The sequence below is a fragment of the Myiozetetes cayanensis genome, unplaced genomic scaffold, assembly GCF_022539395.1.
Source record: "Myiozetetes cayanensis isolate MyiCay16 unplaced genomic scaffold, myiCay2020 scf12, whole genome shotgun sequence".
Lineage (NCBI taxonomy): Eukaryota > Metazoa > Chordata > Aves > Passeriformes > Tyrannidae > Myiozetetes > Myiozetetes cayanensis.
This window is the reverse complement of record NW_026086826.1, coordinates 853,369-878,115: the sequence shown is the minus strand read 5'-3', so window position 1 is coordinate 878,115 and position 24,747 is coordinate 853,369. Positions and strand designations below refer to the sequence as shown.

At 39.0% G+C, this 24,747-nt stretch overlaps 1 protein-coding gene across 32 annotated transcripts in view; it reads left to right on the top strand.

Moving 5' to 3' along the window:
- ADGRL2 (adhesion G protein-coupled receptor L2) overlaps positions 1-16,083 on the top strand; it is a 155,631-nt gene extending 139,548 nt beyond the window's left edge. For 4 of the 32 annotated variants that reach the window (XM_050306413.1, XM_050306414.1, XM_050306415.1 and 1 more), the window contains 9 exons: positions 2,214-2,305; positions 3,157-3,201; positions 3,489-3,515; positions 4,187-4,355; positions 7,579-7,707; positions 8,123-8,219; positions 10,537-10,665; positions 11,468-11,485; positions 13,998-16,083. In XM_050306413.1, coding sequence (XP_050162370.1) covers positions 2,214-2,305; positions 3,157-3,201; positions 3,489-3,515; positions 4,187-4,355; positions 7,579-7,707; positions 8,123-8,219; positions 10,537-10,665; positions 11,468-11,485; positions 13,998-14,752 — 1,461 coding nt within the window. In that variant the 3' untranslated portion in view covers positions 14,753-16,083. Of the gene's footprint in view, positions 1-2,213; positions 2,306-3,156; positions 3,202-3,488; positions 3,516-4,186; positions 4,356-7,578; positions 7,708-8,122; positions 8,220-10,536; positions 10,666-11,467; positions 11,520-13,265; positions 13,319-13,997 lie in introns of all 32 variants that reach the window. The other 28 variants (XM_050306438.1, XM_050306436.1, XM_050306437.1 and 25 more) reach the window with 18 other exon arrangements.
- The last annotated feature ends 8,664 nt before the right edge of the window (positions 16,084-24,747 follow it).

Here is a 24,747-nt window from a genome sequence, read left to right as displayed (position 1 = left end):
TTTTTGATCCAAGAGTGATGTTGCTAGTACAATACAGGATACTCCAGGGTAGCTACTTAGGCAAGGATTAGCTTCCAGCTGTGCTGTAAATACCATTGTGAGCTGCATGGAGCACTCAGGGATGCACAGGTTGCAGCCAGAGTTGATTTACATGTTAGCATTGGTATGGGGCATGTGTCTTAGCTCTTAATCTGTCTGTTTTCACAAAAAGCAAAGTGAAGTTGCCTTCTTTTCAGCAGGCTGGAGAAGTTCACGTTATGTCAGCTACCAAATGTAAAGAAACTTTTTCAGATCCAGAAGTATAAAGTCTGCCTGCACAGGCACGAGAGTGAGGGTCAGGCCCAGAGCCCCTGTCCCGTGTGGTGCAAAGGCCAGGGAGAGAGGCAACTCATTTTCTACCCAAGGAACTTACACCACACAGTGGAAACCTAAACCAGAGGAAGAGATCACAATGATATAATGAAGTGGTGTTTCTCATCTGCTTAGACATTACCTGTAAGAATCATAAAGGGAGATCGAGATCGTGAATTATTGACACTTCTATTAGATTTTGCAGCAATGGAAATAAGCTTAACCTACACCATGCACATACATCTGCTTAAAGGTCAAGCATTGTCAGTCTGTTCTTGGAACACAAACTGAAATCAATCATAAAAGCTTATTTTTGTTATTTGCATCACATATATTTTTTCTATTAATCTCAAGATACAATTGTAAAAATATTTTACTTTCAATGAGGACTGATAAGGTCAAAAGCTGCCAGACTGTTCTAGTGTTGAGAACTGCCTAATAGTTCATGCTGTCCATCCTGATTTTGAGACAGCAGCAGGAGTGATAACTTGATTGCCCTTAGCAGTAGGGATTGTTTCTGTAATACATGTTCTTATTAACAGACTGATCAGAGCCTGCAAAATACTCCTCTTTTCAAGATTTTCAAGACCACCTCTTTATTAGGAGTCACTCTTCTTTGAGTGACATTTCTGACCACTGAGGCACAACCGTAGGAACACGTTGGAAAAACTGTGAGGATTTTGAAGCTGTCTCAAACCAAAGGCCACCAGACTTGGTGTGATCGTTCTCCATCAGTAACCAGCTGCAGATACATATGGAAGATCATAAAAATAGGGTTATAATCTGTCTAATATATGTGTTCTAAGGATGTCCAAGCATATTCTCCCATCTTGCCTTAGCTTTTGGTTCAGTCATTTCTTAGGTACCATTGTACCAGTACATCAGGATGTGTGTCTTCCTCCTGAGAGGGCACAGCTCTGACTGGTTTCAAAGATGCAATTTGGTTTGAATTGTCTGCATGAACAATCTAATTACTCAGATTAATTGGGTGCCACTTTTCAGCCCATATTCTGCAGGCATTCTTGTCTTTGGCTTGCTGTGCTCTTCACAGGCTTTGAAATCGATAGGAGAAGGGCACCCACTAACTTTGATATCTGTGATTCTGTTTCAGAATAGGAAAACCATAAAAAAAACTTCCCTCGGTCTCTTCCCTGGTGTTATCTGTATGAGTGACACAACAAGAATAAGACACCACAGTCCTTCAAGTGGCACACAGTCACTCTGACAGGAGCCAGACTACAAAGGGAAGGAGGGCAGTCAGAGGGTGCACCACCTGCATGTGTCTGTGGCACTGTTCAGAGTGATGCATTCGCTACATCTTTGTTTCTCTCTTTCTTTTTCTTCAGTTACATTTGAGCTCTCTTCTAGACCCCAGTAGAATTTGTGAGAACAAAAAGGAATTAAAAAAAAGAGGGGGGGAAGAAACCAGCAAAGGTGAAAAAACATTTCAAAAGCAGGATGGGGTGCTAAAAAGATGAGTAGTATAGCACAGGAAAGGGGTAACCACAGCCCTCGGAGGAAATCAGGGAGAGGGGAAAGGGCCAGAAGTGGACAGGCACAGGTGAGCAGGGGCTGAGCACAACATGCTGGAAGAGAGAGCTGGAGTGGGGATGGCAGGTGCTGGACAGGAGCTCATGATGGGGTGGTGAATTGGGAACGTTACGTGAAACAAGGACTTCTAACACTTCTTTTCCCCCTCGTGTGTATTTGCAGTCACCTTTTACAGACTGTATCTGATGGAGTTACCAACTTTCAGTGCTTACTTGGAAACAAACTACAGGGGTTTTGTTTAGCCTGTAACATCATCATTAGTCAACCTATTACTTGAAGTAGTTTAATTTCACTCTTATCTGTTTTGACAGCTGAATCTTATCTTCCTGGTGATCACATTGTGCAAAATGGTGAAGCACTCAAACACTTTGAAACCAGACTCTAGCAGGTTGGAAAACATTAAGTAAGTGCTTTGTGTTCAAGTATGAGAACTATGATTATTTTCTGATTGCTGAACTGATTGAAAGCTACTCTCCATTAGGAGCACATGCCATTGTCTCCCAGCAACTGCAGATGTCAATTAGAAGCAAACAGAGCCAATCCTGCTTTCGTCACATTGTTGCTGTAATGTCACAAACGCCGGTCAAAATTAGATAATTTCAGCCTGGAACTAGTGCCAAGAAACTGTTTCACGGAAATGCCACAGCACTGTAGTAATTTCATTTGCATTTAAAATGCAGTTCAAAAATGATGTTCCTGTTTGCATGGCTGATATGATTATATTAAGTTTGTTTTGTTAAATGACTTTTTGATTTAGGGATTCTGAGCAGTTTCTACTCGTAATCCTGTTCTCCCAAGAGAATTGACTCTATTATTATTGTTAACTTGAAGATTATCTGCTGTTTTCATGCTAATTTAACAAATGTTTACTTTATCATGGTGCTGTACTGTAGTATCCCTTTTGCACAGTAATATAAGTTTTATATAGCTAACAAGGCTTTGGCAACTTTCACTTTTTTAGATAGTTTTTTACTGTATTCTCTATAGCTTTACATTGTACTGAAGGTTTTTGTTACCAACACTGAAGGGATGGTGCAGCTTTCTAACACTGAGGGTTGGATGTGAAAGGGTCTTACAGATTTGAATGTTGAAAATGGCCAGGGGAGATTTCCAGTAAGGCTAACCTTGTGAACTAGATGTGCTAGATAGGGCAGTATCAGCTTCATTGCATGTTGCATGATGAGAGAGAGAGCTAATCTTTAGCATCTCTCTCTTTTCTTCCTTTTCCTCTTTCTGTCTTCTCATCCACACCAGTAATTACCGTGTTTGTGATGGCTACTATAATACGGACTTGCCTGGGTAAGATAGAACCCTACATTAACAAATTTCTAGCATGATCTTTAACTTTACAAACTCGGTCATATTGTGGATTTCCCTTAATTTTAATTAACTATTTTTGAGATACCTGATTTGCTAAAGACTTTTAAACTATTATATGCCTTTATAATTTTAAATTGCTTGCCTCTGCATTTTGAATTTCCTAATTTTGACTAATTTTTATAGACAATTAAAAATGCTCTTATTAATTTCTGTTTCAATTCTGTCTAATAATTTTGTTTCTCTTTTCTGCTTATAATGCTTTCTAGCTATGAAGATAATAAGCCATTTATCAAGTAAGATCATTAGTTAGATGTGGAATTCACTGACTAAATTCCCCTTCCCTTTCATTCTGTGCCGTTCGCTACAACTCCTTTTCCTTAACCTGTTCATGATGGAATCTTTTTGAGATTATTCTGTAAAGCAATATCCATATTTTTGTCGCATTTCAGCAGGGTTTCTCCATGTGGAAGTTAGACCATCTAGCTTCGGTTTAGCTGAGTTTATCGGAGCATTAAAGATTTGGGCTCTAGGCTTTTAATCTGCTGTTTAACCTTTGTGCATTTGTGTGACATTATTTGGTGTCATATGGCAGCACCGCTGTTTAAAATCTATGCTGTGATTAGTGGCTAAGCCAGATTTATCAATCATCTCTTTTCTAAAAGCAGATAAGGCAGTGGAGTAGCTGGGGTTTGTGCTATACTTCTGCATTTCAAAATAGTTTTGACATCCTGTGCTGTTCTTGAGAAAGGAAAAAGGTTATATCTACTCTTGCTGTTTTCACTGGAGACTAAGAACGCTAAATGGAATTGTTCTTTCTTTAATAGATAAAAGGTTAAACCCAAGGAAGTTTTACATTTGAGTATGAGACTAGTAAAAGTCAACTGCAGGAACTGAAATGTTAATATTGGATTTGGCGATGTGCGTTCTCATAAGTAACGTTACTAAAATTAATTTTCTTTTCCAGATCCTGGGTCCTGGGTGCATTTGCTCTCCTGTGCCTCCTTGGCCTAACATGGTCATTTGGCCTGCTGTTTATAAACGAGGGGACCGTTGTGATGACGTATCTCTTCACAGTATTTAATGCTTTCCAAGGAATGTTTATATTCATCTTTCATTGTGCCCTCCAAAAGAAAGTAAGTTACCAGAGCCACAGAGGTGTGTTCCCTAATTCCTTAGAAAGGCCACATGTAATTCTTATAAAATAGAGAAAAATAGCCATGTCAAGAACTGCAGTATTCAGAAGTAATCTGGGGAGGGGACTGGGACTCCAAAGCAGTTCTTGCTGTATGTGCTTGTGGGGAGCTGCTCTGTGCCCAGGCAGGTTTAACATGGATGCAGCATTTCCAACCTGGGCTTGAAAAGTTTTGAGGCTTCGTGAGGAAAATCACTGTAGAAAATGTCCTGTTTAACACTGGTGATGTGACATGTTATTAGTCTGCACTTACAGCCAAAAACCTTCTATGCCCCCCTGAAACAAGTCCTGCCTTTGCTGCAGGGCTGCAAACAAAGGACCAGTGACAGTATCAGCCTGGAAATGCTCTCCTTTCCTCAGATCAAGGCAGAGGACCTCTCCTGAGATCCCATAAAGCTACAGGTGATAGGCAGGGACTTTACTTTCTGTGCTCATTCATTAGAAAATTACGTGAGATGTAAAAATTAATTTTATTGCGAACTTCAGCACACCTTAAAAGAAAAGTAGTCATTAATGCTAGACAGCCACTAACAGGAATACTCTTCTAAAGATGGAAAAGATGCCAGCATGACTACTTTTTTTCCAAGAGTTTCCCTCCCCTAGAAATCCCAGTAGCTTTGTTCTCTTACCTGGAAAAACTGGAATCCCCTGGCAAGAGCCTCCCTCGTGAAGGGGATGAGCTAAACTAGTTCTGCTCCCCTTCAGCAGAAGGGTCCAGAATGAGCAGATCTGATGGAGAGAGGGAAAGCTTGCAGAGGAGAGAGGAACAAGCAAGAGAGAAGGTGCAGCTCTGTGGGATTCTTTTTGGGTTCCCTTCTGTTCCCCAGGGGATGGAGACTGCTTCCAAGGGTGCCTTAGGGATGCTTTAAGGAAGAGTGAATGAAAAATGCTGACAGCCTGGGTTAGAAGGCAGGACAAATGAAAGTAATGAGAGTTGAGAGGAAGGGTAAATGTCAAAAATCCCACCCAAAAAAACTTAACGTGAAATGCAGTACATCCTACATTTGGAAATACCTTATTTTCAATATTTAGATTCTAAATATTTTTACCAATTTTAGGCTGGAGACCTAGCAATTATCAACTCCCATTATAATTAGCTCACCAGAGACATAATTAACAGATATTTTTAATGAGACCATTGGATAAAGCATTGCTGTGGAAGTAAAAAAAAACATATTCTTGCACGTTCTCAGCTGTACCAGCTCTGAATGGTATCAGCCTCTCTAAAGTTGATGTAGACAATGGCATTCAGGCATGTTTGAGCAAATCTGGTAGACAGAATTTTATCCAGATGAACATGGCACTCCTCTCATTTTGGGAGAACAAAAGCACACTTAGAGAGGAGATGGAGCCTAAGAAAAGAAGATCGGGAAGAAAATGCAAACATTCTCAAAGTCTCAAATAATTTCTAGATTAGGGTTTCATATAATGTTTCCCTTTTTGTATTAGTGTTGGACTCAAAAATCAAAACCAGATTCCTTTTTTATTTCTTTTTACAGCTGTGCATTGTTTTTATATAAAGTGGAGTCAGCAAAAAGGAATATTAAAATACCAGTCGAGTGTGAAAAAGCATAACCTAGAGCAATAAGATTTATACCTGAAAGAATGTTAAAGCTGCCATTTAAGATTTTCAAGTGTCGCTGCCTTTGACTGGATGTTGTCCTATCCTCTGTCTGCATAGCTAATGTAGTCTTTTTATTCTGTTATTACTAGTTGGTCACTAAATTGAACAGAGAAATAGAATTGTGGAAGTGAAAACTATTATGTTTCCAGTTCTGACGAGATGATAGTGCTGTTGCTTCCATCAGTTTTCAACAAGCTATAATTTAGAAATAATGACAGTGGAATGCACAGTCCTGACAGATAATGTACATTCACTGCAATATAGGCATTAGGCAAAACCAGCCCTGGAGGGGTGGTATTTCGGTAAAAATACAGTTTTGATTGCTATTGTCTCTACTGTGTAGTGGTTCGGAGCATTTAGTATCCATTAGTGTTCAGGAATGGATTTTCTTTAGGTGTTATACCATCTAGTGATGATAAATATAGACCTATGTTTTTCAGACTACAGGGTTGAAAATTAGAATTCTAAGTTGTTTCATTTCTGTTTTCGTTTTTTATGTGTCTTTTGTGCTGATATAGATAGAGGTTGACTTAAAATATGTACCATATATTTTTATAAAAAGGTGAGTTACTGTGCTTAGCTTGAAGTTAAGGCACAAATTATTCAAATTTTCTTCAACCTTGTGCTTTACAGAAACATCATGGTGTGTATTCCATGAGTAAAGCTCCTGGAATGTTGAAAACAGCACATTACATATGTAAATCCACACAATTAACTTCTTTCATTTTCCCCTCTCCCCTTTCTGCATACCCATAACTTTCTGTGTTATATATTCATAGGTCAGGCAGAATTCTCAGCTGAAATCCTGCTCTTCACAGAAACTCACGAGTCTCACTCTTGTAGAAGAGACACTTAAATTCTGATGGAAGATTTATGAATTTAGACTTACATATCTATACAAATTTTATCCACTGTGTCCTTTCACTGATGCTGTCACACTGCCAAGATGTGCATGTGCTCTCCTGTTATCTGAAAATAGTAGTCAGTGTAGCAGTCACTGAATATGAGAGAATTAACTGCTCTGTAAATTAATCCTGATTACTTTCGTGGCAATCATTAACACACATAACAAAACTAAAGTTTCCAGGAGGTCACTGGAAACAGAAGGTGAATAAATGCAGGCCAAACCCTGGAATCATTCATTAGTTTTATTGCTCTGTCAGGGAAAAAAAATCATATACATAGGTATATTCGAATTTCTGGGTTCAGCAAACTTAGCAGTGGCATGTTCTGGTGCTAGGGGTGGAAGTTGCTTCATTCCCATCCTTTAGATTCCCACTGTGAGTCTGGGACACTGCCAGGAGCTGGGGCTGTGCCTCGAGTGGGGCAGTGGCACTGGGGAGCTCAGAAAGAACTGGTTCAGAAGCCTTGGGTAGTTGATAATACTGCTCTGAGCAGGGGGAAGATGTGGCTTTGGTTCCAGCCAACAATCCCACAGACAAGAATTACCCATTTGCTGGAAGAGTGAGTGCTCTGAGTGCGGGGTTGCTGTGTTTTTGCCAGCAGACACTGAGCCCTGGTTGTTCTGGTTTCCCCCCAGGTTCGGAAGGAGTATGGCAAATGCTTCCGCCACTCCTACTGCTGCGGGGGGCTGCCCACAGAGAGCCCCCACAGCTCCGTCAAGGCATCCACCACGAGGACCAGCGCCCGCTACTCCTCTGGCACTCAGGTGACAAAGACAGCATCTTTTCATTACATTTATTTATTAAAAGCCTACTGAGATGTGTTCCACTCAGAAGGGCTAGTTGTCTTCTCATTATTGTCATTTAGATGGCAAATACATACTTCTGCACAGTAGAATTATTTCTTTTTAAACATTTCCTTTTACTTTGGTCTAATACAAGCATCTTTTTTTTTTGTAATTAGGGGCTGGTTTATGGGAGGGTTTATACCATCATGTTTCATCTAAATGAAGTTTAATAAATTAGAGTTTTAATAAAAAAGGAAGAATTTTCACTATGTGCTAGAAGAATGCGTTACTTTAGGCCAAAATAAACACAAATATTCTACATAATAGCACATGAGTAGGAAAAAAATCTTTTCGTAACTCACTATGCTTTTGTCTCCCTGCTTTATGTTAACAGAGTCGGATAAGGAGGATGTGGAATGACACTGTGAGAAAACAATCTGAATCGTCTTTTATCTCAGGTGACATCAACAGCACTTCAACTCTTAATCAAGGTCAGTCACTGGGAACATTTCAGTTTTAGAATCCTTAAATTTTATACAGATTTTATATCACTTAGCAGAGAAGAATTGAAAAGAATGTTTTCCAAAAAAAAAAAAAAAAAAGAAATCTGGAACAAATGTTCTCTAAAAGCAGAGTTTTAAAGTCATCCACCAGCACTTTTTAAAAACCATGTTCCCTCAGCTGGCCCTGCTCTAGAAGCTGAATTCCTCCATTCATGGGAATGTATTTAAATAAGTTTCATCAATAATTTAGCTTAAAAGCAAGATCATAATTTTAAATCTTTCCTAACCTTTATAGGTTAAATCTGAAACAGAAATATGAGTGCAGTAACATTTTAATGCGTATTTGACTGATTTTTAGGTGCAGAAATTTTCCCAGTGAAATCTAATTGATATCATTTCTATGCAAAAGATGTCTGTAAAGCATTTATCTTTTCTGTTTCAAAGAGCAGCATATCTGTAACATGGGATAGAATCCAGATTTTCAGGCACAGAGAAGTCAAACCCTCAAAACTTCTCCACTCAAATAGACTTTGAAATCAGTTAGAAAACAAGGGTATGATATATATGAGTATAAAAACCCAGACAGCTTGTCCCTTCCTGTGTGTCTCACTGCTCCCCCACCCCACTATGGCTCTTGCATGTTCCTCTGGCAAAAATTAAGTAGAAAATGTGTATTTTTCATGTCCAAGAAAGAAGTTAATGTCTTATTAAAATCCCATAAATACATGCTACATAAATGTTTGGGTTTTCACCCTAATTTGATGTCTCTGCCTCCTGAGGTTTGCTCTACACCCTGAGTTAATGCAGAGTTGAACTGAGGTCTTGAAAGCTTTTCCCTGTTCAGTCTCAAGTCACTGGAGATGTTCTGCCATGATTAGAAAAATTGATATCAGCTCTTTTCACTTTTAAGATTGTCACTGTCTCAGTGATACACACTTATAAGAGTAGTCTAATAATTAATGGCAAGTGTAATTTTTCCTTTAAAATAAAAATCAAGCTTTTAGAGGTGGTAAAAAAATTTGGATTGAAAATAATTCTTAACTATAAATTACAAGCAAAATATATTTCAGTTAGTGTTTTTAGAAAGAAGTACCACTGAAAAAAGCTGTGATAAAAGCTTTTTAGTAGATCACTGATACAAACTTTAAAATAAGATTAGCATAGTCAGACAGTAATTCTTGGAATCTCAGAAATTTCTGCTCATTTCTGCTACTAAGTATCTATGCTGGTAGTGAGTAGTACAAAAGCATTAATATTTGGAATATATACTATCATTCCTTGCCCCCCAAAAAATATCCCTACCATAAAGATATAGCTGTCTCTTTAGTTGTCCTTGGGTCTGTCATACTCTGACCCTGTGCAATACAATATAAAGTGAAATTTTGCCTTACTGAAAAGTTTAAAATAATTTTTTAAACACAGCCTTTCATGTGTGGCTTTTTTTGGTCATTATTCCAATCCGTTTTTCTTGCAGTAGCTGGAAATCAGAGATTAATTGACTTTTTAGTAATGTCTCAAAATACGTTGGTTTTTCTTCTAATTATTCCAAGGGTTGTTTAAATGGTGTTGCATTAACATGTAAAATGGGTTTAAAAAAATCTGTTCATGTGTTATTTTGCTTTGCCTTACCTTGTTTGTAAACTGATTGTTTAAAGAAATTTGTCATTCGAGGAAATACTTTTTTTAAACCTGGCAGATAAATTTGCAGCATGAATGTCCCAGGAGAAAATGTAGAATGCTCTGGTTTCTTAGAGCAAATATTTTGCTTTCCCCTCAGCATGCACACTTTTGCATATACTAAGATATGCTTCTTGCAGTTTATCATCCACTGTCTGTTTGAGACCAGCAACTCCCTTCCTTTCCCTGTGTGTGTTTAATAAATGAATAACAGCTCTGATCCTGTCATGAGAGGTTTTTCAGTCCAAAATTTCAGTTCTCTCCATTCTGGACAGAAGTTGTCCACATGCTCGTTGTTAAAGTTCTAGTAGCTTTATGTGGTACCTCCATCCCTACCCATTTAATTGCTATTCTGGTGTAGCTGATTTTGTATACATCAGTAAATATCACTTTCACTAGATGTTTACTTGGGGGATTTGGGCAGCACCTGTGAATTACTGGAATCTAACCGTGTTTTCCTGCTCCCATTTCAAATACATAGCTAAAACACATCCAGAAATTTTCAACTGAATTACATTTGACAAGTCCTACATGATTCATGATGAATAAAAAAATATTCTTTATTGAAACTGTCAGACTAAAATTAAAGAACTGACATTTTTTTTTCTCTCTGTTTCTTTTGCTTTAGGAATGACTGGCAATTACCTACTAACAAACCCTCTTCTTCGACCACACGGCACTAACAACCCCTATAACACATTGCTCGCTGAAACAGTTGTATGTAATGCCCCTTCAGCTCCCGTGTTTAACTCACCAGGTGTGCTCATCCTTCCTGAATAAACCGCTTTTCTTGGCTCGCTCTCCTCCCTAGACAGAAACTCGAGTTGTTGCAATGCCCCAGCCCTAGTGTCTGAATTTCTGTCCCCTGGAGAAATGCAGTATTGCCAATGATGTCAGCTTGTAAAACTGCACTATATTATAGTAATGCCTTTGCCCTAACAGTATTTACCAGTAATTATCCATGTCTTCAACACAGGTGGCATAAATCTTAATATACTATTACAGGACTGACACCACATGGTCCGAGAGCCCATCTTCAAGATATTTATCACTTAGAGGTATCATGTCTATGCACTATAAGGTTGACTCTAAAGCTTGTTGAGAAAATCCTGCTTCTGGAACAGATTAAATACTAAAGCACGAGGCATCTTGGCACCTTTGGATACCCCAGTGTAGAAAACTGTATCCAGCATCAAACAGATCTAAACTATAGTATAGTGCAGCTTTATGGGAGATCATTTTCCTGTAGGAAAATCTTGAGATTACCAGTTAGAACAGTTTAGCTCTGAAGGAATAAAGGGTGTCATCGCTTACCTAACATTTTGTTGTTACATTATCTACTTGCTTTTTTTAACAATGGTGCAACTCATCAGTAAATACCTTGCAGATACTGTTTGATGAGTCGTAATATCACTTTAGTGTAACTGGAATGATAAATCTTTGAAAAAGAGCTCATAAAAAACTTGTTTCCAGTTTTTATTTGAAGTTTCCTTTTTAACTGAACTGTAGTTTCTATTTTCATTCTCTTGTTTTCTTACTTTCCTTATGCTTTCCTCTAGCAACCTACAGAGAGACAAGTATGGGAGTAAAACTTAACTTTGCCTATCAAATGTAAATTTTTTCAGCATGATTTTTAATGGGCACAATTAAAACATAACTAGCAGTCATGAAGTAGACTCAGCGGGCAAGTGGTTCACAATTTGCAAACGAAATGTTTCCCCATTCAAAAAGTACTTGCATCCTGCTTTTTGGGAATGGACACGAGGTCTGTAGCAAACCCTGTTGGTAACACAGGCCATGCAATGCTGAAATAATTTGCTTTTAAAGCCAAAGCGGTGTCAGGCCGAAATGCTTAACAATTTACTTGTATTTTTATATTCCTACAGTAATCTTGCTACAGGCTATGGAAAGATTTCAAATTAATTACCTGATCACGGGCAACAAAATTTGCCTCATCAAACCAATTTGAATATATTCTAGCATGCTTAACTCTGCAGTATATCACAGAAAACTCATTTTGGATTATCAGAGATATTTTGATATCTGTTTAGCAGAGAAAAAGAAAATTAAAATTACAGAATTAAATCACTTTCATGAGGGAAATGAATCCAGCATGTGGTCCATGTGTTGTCTGCTTTAATAAATGCCATATGTTCTTTGCAGCTAAATGCATTGCAAGAAAAATCCTGGAACATACATGAAATTGCAAAACTACAAAGTTGTTTAATCAAAGCTTAAAGAGACCTTTCAAACAACCCTCATCACTGTTTAAATCAGTGCACATGGAGAAGACTTAACAATAACACAAATGCAAAATGACTTGCAAATTGCTCGAAATTTATTTGGAAATTATTACTCCATTTTTTGAAGACAAAAATCTTTTCATGAGAAAATGCAATTACTTTTTAATTGAAAACAATATTTCCAGAGAGGACTGAATTTTCTAGGATAAGCTGCAGCTTTAATTATTTAAAAAATCAAACAAATAAAAATGGGAAAAAACATATAATCTTTTTCAAAAAAACTTTTCTCTTATACTCCTCCAAGCCTTGCATATTATGCAGCAGCCTCACAGTGGTCAGTCTCATTTCAGTAAAGTCACTTCATTCTTTCTTTATTTCCAGACATATCTGTAGATAAAGTGATTTTCTAGGAATGCTCTAACCATCTGACTTCCATGTTCAGACTGTTTAATTTCTTGCAAAGTTTTTTCTCTTTTTTTTCTTTCCTTTTTTTTTTTTCCTTTGCTTGGGAAGCACTGTGCTGTCATAGTTTACATGTCTTTGTGTCTATAGGAAAACCTTTTCCTTACCAAGTTACCAAAAAAACTAAAAAAAAAGCCAACCCCCAAAGCATAAAGACCTTAATCATCATAAGACTTCATTTCCCCCCCCTTAAACTCCTTTTCATGTTTTCAGCAGACTTACCCAATCTGTCATTCCTCCAGCAGCTATGAGATATCAGCCGTGGCTGATTTCCTCCTCCCATTCCACAACTAATATTTATTCTTTGGTTTAATTTCTGTGACCCATACTTACAGAAATCCCTAACATTTCTGCATTTGACTTCCATGCCCATGGTTAACTGTGGGCCTAACTCTTAATTAACTATTGTGGTTCATTCAGCGCTGTCACTGTGACTGATGCAGACTGCAGGCAAACTCTGACCTTTAGGGGCCTGGGGCCACTCTTGGCAGACAGAATATTAGTGCAAAAAAATTGCATTAAGTGGGAAAAGAAAAGCTGTTATTGCTTAGTAATCTAATTTGCTGAACCCTTGCTCTGACTAAGTTGCTGAGAAGCTCAGTAATTCTTCATCATGTTACAATAAATCATTTTACTTTCTTTTATATATCAGCTACTCTTAGGCCAGATAGCCTGAGCAGACAGACATGATGTGAGTTGTCCAAAGTGAGTCATTCCACCTGCTGTCTATCGTGTTGTTGGATGGTGCTTGTGGGCCCTGGTCCCTGTAGTGTGAAAGATGGCTGTCCTTGTTTAACATAAATTCTTTGTATTTATCCATTTTTTTTCATTCTTTTCTTTACTTCATCTCAAAAAAAAAAAAAAAAACAGGAAAAAATGTTAGAAATGTTGTTAAACTAGTTGCTTGCCAGTTATGTGGGTTTATGTTGTACATTTACCTTCAGTTATGTCTGTGATCTAATTCCTTTTTAATTTAGTGTCGTTTAGGACAAATTCTGTTAATTTTCTTTTTCTAAATCATGGTGGTGTACTTCAAAACATAGATGTTTCCAAATGAATTGCTTTGCATTACATATGCAAGGGCATGGAGTGAACAGTTCCTGGTGGAAAAGTCACAGAATTGACACTAAATTAAGAAATTAAAATGCCACTATTCCCCACAGGAAACACACATGAGTATTTTTTAGAATGCATCTTTCCTATAAGCTGTGCAACTGTTTACATTTGGGAATGTTCAATAACCTAACTTTTCTCAAGTTTTACTTCCAAGTACAACTTTGTCCTGAACTACATTAAAGAACTGTGTTAAAAAGAGAAAAAAAAAAAAAAAAGAAGTGATGAAGGCACGTCAGGCACTAACCAGAGCTGTCCTTTTCCCTTTCAGGACATTCACTGAACAATGCCAGGGATACAAGTGCCATGGATACTCTACCGCTAAATGGTAATTTCAACAACAGCTACTCGTTGCGCAACGGAGACTATAACGACAGCGTGCAAGTCGTGGACTGTGGACTAAGCCTGAATGATACTGCTTTTGAGAAAATGATCATTTCAGAGTTAGTGCACAACAACCTGCGGGGCAGCAGCAAGAACCACAACCTGGAGCGGGCGCTGCCGGCCAAGGCGGCGATGGGCGGGAGCAGCAGCGAGGACGACGCCATCGTGGCCGACGCCTCCTCTTTGATGCACAGCGACACCGCCGGGCTGGAGCTGCACCACAAAGAGCTCGAGGCCCCCCTCATCCCCCAGCGGACTCACTCCCTTCTGTACCAGCCCCAGAAGAAAGTGAAGGCCGAGGGAACGGACAGCTACGTGTCCCAGCTGACGGCCGAGGCCGACGAGCACCTGCAGTCCCCCAACAGAGACTCCCTTTACACGAGCATGCCCAACCTCAGAGACTCTCCCTACCCCGAGAGCAGCCCCGACGGCGAGGAGGACCTCTCTCCCTCCAGGAGGAGTGAAAACGAGGACATTTACTACAAGAGCATGCCAAACCTAGGGGCTGGCCATCAGCTCCAGATGTACTATCAGATCAGCAGGGGGAACAGCGACGGCTACATAATCCCCATTAACAAGGAAGGATGCATTCCGGAAGGAGATGTTAGAGAAGGACAAATGCAACTAGTGACAAGCCTTTAATAGCGTAGCAGAGAAATATTAAAGGCCACGTTCAAGTATTAAAAAGACTTACTTTGCCCCATGCAGGCTCCCTCATATCTGCTTGAAGAGACAATTCTGTTGACCCTGTGGTTCTCCAGTAACGGAGATGACTGGACCTCGCAGTTCTGTGAATTTTTATAAAACAAAAACTTTGTATATACACAGAGTATACTAAAATGAATTATTTGTTACAAAGAAAAGAAATACCAACAAGGTATTTAAGATATCTTCTGCTGCTGAATTTAACAAAATTGTGGAAAAAAAAAAAAAAAAAAAAAAAGGAGAAATAAACACTTTCCAGCCATTTTACTGCAGCAGTTTGTGAACTAAATTTGTAAATATGGCTGCACCAGTTTTTTTTTCCTAGGCCTACATTGTATTATATACAAGGCGTAGGCTTTAAAATCCTGTGGGACAAATTTACTGTACCTTACTATTCCTGACAAGACTTGCAAAAGCAGGAGAGATATTCTGCATCAGTTTGCAGTTCACTGCAAATCTTTTCCATTAGGGCAAAGATTGAATACATGTCTAACCACTAGCAATCAAGCCACAGGCCTTATTTCATATATTTCCTCAACTGTACAATGAACCGTTCTCATGAAAAAAATGGCTAAAGAAATTATATTTTGTTCTATTGCTAGGGTAAAATAAAAACATTTGTGTCCAGCTGAAATATAATTGTCATTAAAAAATAATTTTAAAGAGTTTGAAGAAAATATTGTGAGAAGCTCTTGGTTGCACATACGTTCTAAGCTGTTTTTCTTACACTGTTCATAGTACGGTAGTATGTTTAAAATGCAACTTCTACCCGTTTTCACTTATTTTTCACTGTAAACAGTGTTCTGCTTTGACAAGTTAGTTTTTATTCTTAAGTTTTGAATTTTTATTGCCAAAAAACCATAATTTGGGGAGAAATTTGTTTTAGAAGCCAATTATGCCAAGCCTTGCACAAATTTGGTATAGCTAACAAAGATTGTAACTCAGTTCCCTGTTCATTCTTTAATCAGGGTTGGGGGGCAAGGGGGACACTGGACACTTCTCACAAGCTTTCTCGTGAATAAAAGGTGCCTGTCCTTTAAAAAAAAATTAAATAAAACATAACTATTACTCTTCCATATTCCTTCTGCCTATATTTAGTAATTAATTTATTTTATGATAAAAATCTAATGAAATGTAAATTGTTTCAACAAAATTCTGCTTTTTTTTCATCCCTTTGTGTAAACCTGTTAATAATGAGCCCATCACTAATATCCAGTGTAAAGTTTAACACCTGTTTGACAGTAAATAAATGTGAATTTTTTTCCAAATAGGTAAAATGTGCATTATTATGTACGAAGCATAATTGGCATCAGCAGTCCTTCAGCCCAGATGTATCCTGCCTACAATGGCTTCTTTAAGTTTCATGATTTAAGTGTCAGGAACTCAACAGAAACTGTCTATGGCTCTACAGAAGAGAGGTCATCTTTACTATTCTTTAGTCACAATTGAACTGGATCGAACTCAGACATGGCAGGGTCATTAGGAAAACGTACTGTAATTTCATATATTTACATAGCTTTTAAAAAGGCATCTGTACTGAAATTAAAAACAAGGTGGTAAATGCCACTATCATATTGTCAGCAACAGTAATTAGCAGTTAATTATTAGTGATGAAGATACATTGTTGCAGTGGGGAAAACACGAATAAGCAGCATTTGGCGAGCACTGCCAGTGCTGTCTAAATAATCCCCCCATCACAGCGCTGGTTTGTGTGTGATAAATAAGGACGAGTGTCCCTGTTCTTACCAGACTGGCCAACTGCAAAGGCAGCTGCTGCCCAAGATGTTATCATTTACAAATCAGTGGCAAAATTGGAAGTCTTTGTTGTGTTGATTCCCAAGCCTCTTTTGTCCCTCTCATCGAAGGCCCTCTCAAAGATAACACCAAGAACTCCATTTGTCACCACTTCCAAAGTTGTGTTCTTCTCAAACTGACACCCCTCCATCACAGAGGCCAAGGCTACGTGTGACCCCTGTGACTCTGTGTGATAACAGTAAAAATTCACTTGAAAGTTGTATTGTTACCTTCTAATGCACTGGAATATATAGAGTCCATAAGTCCATGCATTTTGAAGAAGTACCGATTTCAGAAGAATGTTTTCAGCAAGACTTCCTGCTCTGGAGAAAGTTCAGGCTCTGTAAAAAAATAAAAAGTCCAGGTTGAGATGGAACCGTGGGGTTCAGGTAATCTCAATGTATCTGTAATCAGGACTGTGACACTGTAGTGGTGGTTCTTGAGAAAGGCATCTTCACCATCAGCCTTACTGGTAACTCTTGCCAGTGAGTTCCTTAACACTTGAAAGTTACTGTGTTTGCAGTAAAGTCACTGGAACATTTAAAATTTAATCAGTAATGGTTTGCTTCTGTTTCGTAGAGATGCTTTAACAATCTGCAGTCTCTATGACACAGGACTTTGTTCTGATTCAGGCTATACAGCAGACTCCTTGGAGCAAAAATGATTCCCTTAGTCTGTCTGACAACTTAAAAGCATACTTACTGCCTTCTACCTAGGAAAGGATTTAAAAATTGTGGTGCTCAAGTAATTACAGTACACATGACCTAATAACATCACCAACTTTCTTCAGAATCTTCAACCCTAGTTCAAGCAAGCACTCCTTTGTGTCTAACTAAAGGTGGCAAAACTACAGACTGGAGAAAGGTTTGTAGTGTTGTGATCTTAAATAAATATATATTAAATTGCAAATGTAATAAGTATTCACAAAGCAAGAAAATGTAGCTGATGAACCTAAGATGAAGCAGCTGAACCTAAGTACCATAAGGGAATTCTTTTGTTAGCTTCTTTGTAATGCAGATGTTGCTTTTTGGTGAGCCTGGTTTTTTTTTTTAATGTTGAGCTAGTGAGAGTGCTGTGTTTAGCTAGCAGCCAATACACTGCCAAACTTCTGTTGGTGTAACTTCTCAGTGTAGTAGGTTACAGTATAATTATATAGCTGACAGCTTATTGTAATTTCTTTATGTTCTCACATTCCTGCCATCTTGGGATCAGAAGGACAGAAGAATTCAGAGGAAGAGTTCAAGAATAGCGAAATAATGACAGCAGAATTAATGGAAACAAGTGTTCCTTCAGGGTCAGCAGTTAACCAGTTCCTATGATGGTGCCAAGGATACGCTGCTATTTTAGGCACTGTCTTTCAGAAGAGCTGTAATTTTCTTATGGCTAGTTATCTCCTGTTACTATCAGTGTTAACCCTACTGGCTCAGTTCAATTCTTCCTTGTAACTTCAGTCCAGTTATATTTAATTCCTACAGAAGATTGACCGGGATGTGCATTTAGTGAACTGTTGTATAATGGTGCTATGCATTGTTTAATATAAAATACATCTCAATTCTACATAAGTGAACCATAACATGAAGAAATGCAACACTGGTAATAACTTTATAGTTTACATTAACCTTTATCTGTGAATTCTACAATACACCTTTGCTTCTTTTAAATTTGAAATGAAATTACTAAATAAAGTTTACATATATTCACTTATGTAGGCAATAAAGGGTGTTTCAAATTGCCATAAGTTATGGATAAAATATGTGTCATATTTCATGTCCTGATTTTTAAGGAAAGTTTTTTTAACTGCACAGAACAGACATTAAGAGAGCAACTGTTGTTATCCCACTTTGCCTCAAAACTTAACAAAACTTCTCTTCTAGACTTGATTATATGGCAACATATCATAGTGTAAAGTTTTATCCCTGAATAAAATTACTTTTTAAATCAAGAGAAGCTACAGGAAGATGATTATATATATATATATATATACACGACATTTTAAACTCACTAATTCTAGGGGACAGTGAGGAATGAAAAGTGATGGGATACAGTAATTCTTCAGTTCCACCTCAGTAGCCCTGCAAAGACACACCAGGGAGGTCACAGTAAAGCTTACCTTGATATTTTTGTTAAATACGTGGTGACAATCACCCTCCCCACTGATGACAAGCACGGCTGCCATGGCAGCAAGGCAGGTCTGGCTGTGTCACCACTGCCAGCTCGGGAGCCCGGATTTGTGGATGCCTCTGGCACGCTGAGTCTCTGCTCCACAGTGAACCACAGGTTGGAATCCAGCTTTGCACTGAGAGAGAAAAATTAGCACTGTCACAGCCCTGGAAACAAGATATCCATGTGTCTCATTGATACAAACGTTTTGTAAATTAGTAGGAATTCCATTAATGACCCCAGCTCAATCATCTGGCTCAGCCAAAAGGCTGCAGGAAGGGGTCATTGGGACCCTGACTATCACAACCCAGCGTCTGGGGCTTTTCCAGGAAGATCTTCCTGCGGTTTTTAGAACAACAACTTCCAAATCCCTTTATTCATGCAGGATAAATTCTCAATGGTATTTCATTAATTCATGCCTAAGAGCATTAATATCTCTTCTTAGTGTATTATGTCATCATTAATCTCAGCCGCTCCCCATCAAAGCTCCTGGCCTGGGAACAGCTCCCACCCCGGTGCAGGCTGAGTGCTGGGAGATGCTCCTGCAAAGCACACAAGCTTTTCTAACTCTAACTCGGCAGCAAGGAGGCTTTAAAGGACCATGCCATACAGTGCACCGTGCTGCAGTCATCCTTCAGGATCCCAGGGGCAGAAATTGCACTCACAATAGGGAGTTTCATAAAGAAAATTCTACAGCACAGTCTGTGACCTGAACCATTTCTTCCTCGGGTGTACATCCCCTTTGGCAGGTTGGAGTGGGAGCCCTGGCACAATGTGGGCTCTGCACTGCCAAAGAGTTCAAAGTTTAGACAGCACAAAACCATCACTGAGCCCAAAAACAGCAATACAGGTTGTTAAAAGCTCTGACTCCCAAAGAGAAGGCAGCAGGTTAGTACCTGTATGGGCTTTTCTAATGGAGCAGCAGGATCTCTGCAGATAGCACTGAACAGCTATCTGGAATAACTGTTCCAGTCCTCTTGCAGCATAAGAATTGTTTTAAAATAACATAATGCTTTTGAACATTCGGCCTCCATGATTGCTTAACAGAGTAATTCCCAAAGGTTAATGAGGTTTTCATGAAAATAATTCATTTTAATTCTCTTTAAATACACCCCTTTGCTGCCTTTTTTTTTTTTGTTAGCAATATAAATAGAAGCTTCTTCACACCACTCATTGTTTAAAATACTTCCCATTTGTTTCCTATTACTTCTTTCTAAACAAACCCTTGTTTTCAACCTCCTCCATCTCTCTAATCATTTAGTTGCCAGTCTCCACAATTATTTTTCATCAGTATGGTTTAAGAGATAGGGCAAGAACAAAATTATGGGTGAATTGCCCATGTTGATTTATGGATGGGAGTTGTATTTTCTATTCTGTGCTCCTGCTGGCCCCCATGGTCTCACATCATATTTTGTTTTCACAGGATCACAACACACTGTTCCACTAGGCTGATCATATAAATAGTGACCTAAATAGTTATGGTTAATTTAAAGCCCTGCAAAGCCTACAAATACTTCCAATTATTCCCTTGAATGTGTGCCCAACCTTGCCTTTGTCAGCGTTGCACTTCATCTGCATCACACTGCCCATTTATTCACTTTGTTAACCCAGGTCAGTCACAATCTTCCCTAGTTCTGATTAACTGAAGTAATTCTCTGTGAACAGCAAACAGTGCCACCTCTCTGATGGCACCCTCATCCCCATTTTCAGATTGCACCAGTTGAGTGGAGAGTTGGGGCACTACACCATTAGCCTTTTGCCTTGCTCAAAAAATTGGACATTTAATCCTGCTCTACCTCTTAGTTTCTAATGCACAGCTACTTTAGCTCTCACTTCTTTAAAACTCATTCACTTTAATGGCTTCTTGGTGGGGATATTTTTATAAGGACTTTTTAATTTTTAAATCCAAATAAATTACATCAACCATTCCCTCTAGTCTCAACAGCTGCACGATTGACTTAATTTTAGTACGTTAGAGAGGCACAATTTCCTTGCCCTAAGCAGTTACATCTCTCTTGGCAACGTTTTCCCTGCACTTGGTGCTTAAATGTGGATCTGCTGGATGTCAGACCCAAAAAGCACTTTTAACTCTTCAAAGTTAAACTTCAGTGCAGTGTAGGCAAAGGAACAGTCAAAACTACCAGCAACAGAAAGCTGATTGGAGACTTGCCTCAGCAGAGGTTTCCCATAAGTTTCCTAAAGCCCTTCCCTGAGAACAAGGCTGGTTAGAGCCAGCAGGGCAGTGTTACTGTCCAGAGGTGCTGTTAACACCAAGTGCTGTGCTCCTCAGCATCACTGAAGGCATCTGCTCTACGTCCAGTCTTACAGGTTTTGAAAATATCTGCAAAAAACAATGTTTGTCTCATATCGAAAAGATTACAGTCCTGAATGAACACTGAAAGCAAGCAAAAGTATCAGTAAAAGTGGCAGCCATACATAAAGGCTAACTAGCAGTGACAGACAAAACTGCTCCCACAAAGTGCTGGGTCATTTGCTGAGGACCTTTCACGATCCAGTTGATGGGGAGCACACAGAAGCTGCTCTTAATGCAGATGCAGAAAATACAAGAAGCTAAATTCTGCATAGTCTGACATCTAAAGTAAGCAGGTGGCTGCTGCAGGGGGTTTCTTCTAGGTCTCAGCAAAAGTTTGATGCAGATTAGCCAGCACTTAGGAGATTACTTGGTCTCCCCATGTCAAGAAAAGAACACGTTACAGGCTGCTTATAGTTATAATTAGGTCAACTTGATTATTGTTCCGTGGTTTGATAGATTCTGTATTTAAAGTGACTTCAAATACTAATTTTTAGACCTTTTCTGTCAACTAGTAAATCAAGTGCAATTTATTCATGAAATTATTCTTTTCTTTCTTAATGCTTCTTCCCCCTGGCTTGTAACTTTAATTAGAACCTGCTATCTGTTCACACTGGTAATGGTAACAGTTGTCACTAGAGTACAGACGTGTAGATTAATCTCATATTGCCACTTTGACATTAAAACCCAACAATCTTGCTGGCTATGCATCTGCGAATACCATCCATTAATGCTTCATTTCACTGCCACCCTGAGCTCCAGACTCCAAACACTAACAATCTGATTATTTTTTAACCACCCAATAATGCATTTTCAAAAGACTAGAAACTGTACAAAAAATAGCTTCATCTGAAGATAAATATCTGCCTGAAAAGGTTATCCAGCCCATCCAGATTTCCTTTTTATTACCACAGATTTTCCCAAGGCAGTATTGTTTCTTGAATAATTATTGATCTAAGCAATTGTGTGCTAAAGCAGTCTGATTCACTCATTAAACATACACACAGAAAAGCTCTTGGTTGCCCTGGTAAAAACAAACAATTCCTTTCTGCCCACTCCTCAACCCTTCCCTAAAATATGATGATTACATTGAGTATTTTTCTGAAATACTGAAAGACTGTCACAACCATTCCACTGCAGTTCTGAGTCAGGCCACAGGCAGGAGTTCTGCTAGAACAGGGAGTGGCAGAGCATGCAGGATATGCCCAAATAAGTGTTTGCCTCAACTTATGCCAATACAAGATTAGCATATTTTGACTGAGGTCTGTGAGATTATTCCAGTCCTGCACCAGTTCACAGGAGCAGAGTGAGGTTTGCTGTCTGGCACCACCTATTTGCTGCCATTTCTCTCTGCTGCTCACCCCCTGTTTTATTACCTTATCACAGAGCCAGTGCTGTTCCACATCCACGCACTCCTTCTTGTAGCACCACTGCTAAATTTAATGCTCACTACTTAATCAATTTTCTCTCAACAGGTAAGGAATAATTGAACAGTTGGGGGTGGGGAATGACAAGATTGAGTGTGTTGTTTCCTCGTAGGAAACAAGACAAGTCGCCCATTTATGTTTATGCATAATTCAATTTATTCCATTAGCCAAATGACCCTAAGAGTAAAGAAATCCAAGGCAACCCATCCAGTTGGTGGAAAATAACAGGAACCCTGTACTCCAAGCCCAGCACTGGGCCACAATAAATACCATTTTCAACCAGAGGAAAAGTGAAGAGAGCAGAAGACAGGGACTTTTGCAACGTATTTCTCTGGTGCCATGTTTTGTTGTGCCCTCAGCAGCAGATTGCTGTTCATAACAGTAAAGCCCACAGTGAAGCCCTGGCCACAGTTAAATCAATGGCCAAAGTTTTTGCTGACTTCAGTGAGACTGTGACTTCTCTTCTGAATCATCAAGAGAATCCTTCCGTATTTCAGTTTGCTGATTCTTAGACTCGGGTACTGGAAATTAAAAATAAAGGCAAAACCCACCTCAGTATTGTTTCCAGCCACGGAAAAATGCTTTGTGTCTCTTTACTATGTGTAACCTTGTTCTGGATGCACCACCCCCAGTAAGTGCTATTTCTCAACAAAGAGCATTCACTGGTTTTCACCCACTAGATCAATACCTGTCTAAAAGTATTTACTCACCAAAAGGGCTCTGATCCTTTTCTTTGTCACCCTTGAACTTCTGTTCTGCTCTTGAATTTTTTTGCTTTTTGACACAGGTTCTTCTTTTATTTCCTGGCTCTTGCTAGCCCCTAATAGGGTGTTTTTCAGTTCTTTGCTCTTCTTTGCTCTGACATTTATTATAGAGTATACATCATAGCTTTTCCACTTGTCTAATCAGAGGGTTGGTCCAGCACTGAAATTGCAGCTGTTTTAAAATGCTGCCTATAAACACACACTTTATCTTCAGTTCCTGTTCACAGCAGCCTAAAGGAGACAAGAGGATGATGATCAAAATAGGAAACGGAAAAGACTGATGAAAGTCTTGTTTTATAGAAACAGAAGAAGAATAGAAGGGCAAGCAAGACATCCAGGTAATCCACTCTCTATTGGAATAAGGCAGAAGTTATTGTATCATACCTCTGTGAATGTATTCAACCCAACAACCTATATTCTGACTAGCAAAGACTAAAGTGATGAAAGAAGCTGGAATAAAAGGATATTAAATAAGCCCTGGATAGTTGACTGCAATATTCACAGCCTTTGGAATCCTTTATCTTTCCTGCAATTGGCCACTGACACACCATTTGTCTTTAGAGGAGCTTGTGCTTTTCGTCCAGCTGTCTGAAAAACAGCTAAACCATGTTCACAGTCAGCAGAGCCTCAAAACCTGTATTCTTAAAGCAGTACCCAGAGCAAAAAAGCAGCCCCAGTCCAGCTGAAAGCTTTTACAGAGATGGAGATGCAAGAGGAAAATTAAGGCAGTCACCCTGCTGACATCTCGGGGTTGATGTCCCTGCTTGGAATCAGCTGGGAAGGATTACCAGCAGATGCCTCATCCCCAGGAAGAACAAACCCATTACAGCACCCCTGGGTGCCCAAACACACTGGCAGTGCCCCCCTCCTGGGCCCTGGCACGAAATGACCATCAGAATGCCTGGATTGGGAATGGGTCTCCCAAGAGGTGTTTCTTTTATCTAGTGCCCCCAATTTTGTGTGACATAGATCCCATCTGAGAACTCACCTGCTACAGCTTATTCAAAGAAGGGTGACGGTGTCTGCTTTCACATTCCAGACAGCATAATCTCCACCTATGCTCTGACCTCACTTCTCCTCATGCTAATGTGCTTCCAGAGGCTACTAACCTCTGTCCTACTGCACAGAGGCAGCAGCATTTACAGCCCAGGTTCTGACATGAGACACATATATGAATTTGGAATAAAACTGAAGGGAATCTTTGTCAATGTAGCTGAAAGAATATGATTTTTTTTTTATTTTCCAAAGGGTATCATTTTAGCATATCTTGACATAAAATGGGAACCTTGACAGTGCTCTCTTACATAACAAAATGTATTAATAAATTCACTTTTCCAGATTTCTAGTGGCAGTTACCTATTTCAGCCTTAGCAACTATTCATATTGATATAATTACAAAGAGTACATGGTGCACAACGTTTGATCAGAAGCATATAATATACTTGAAGTGTAAAAATGCTCCAACAACAAAGCTAG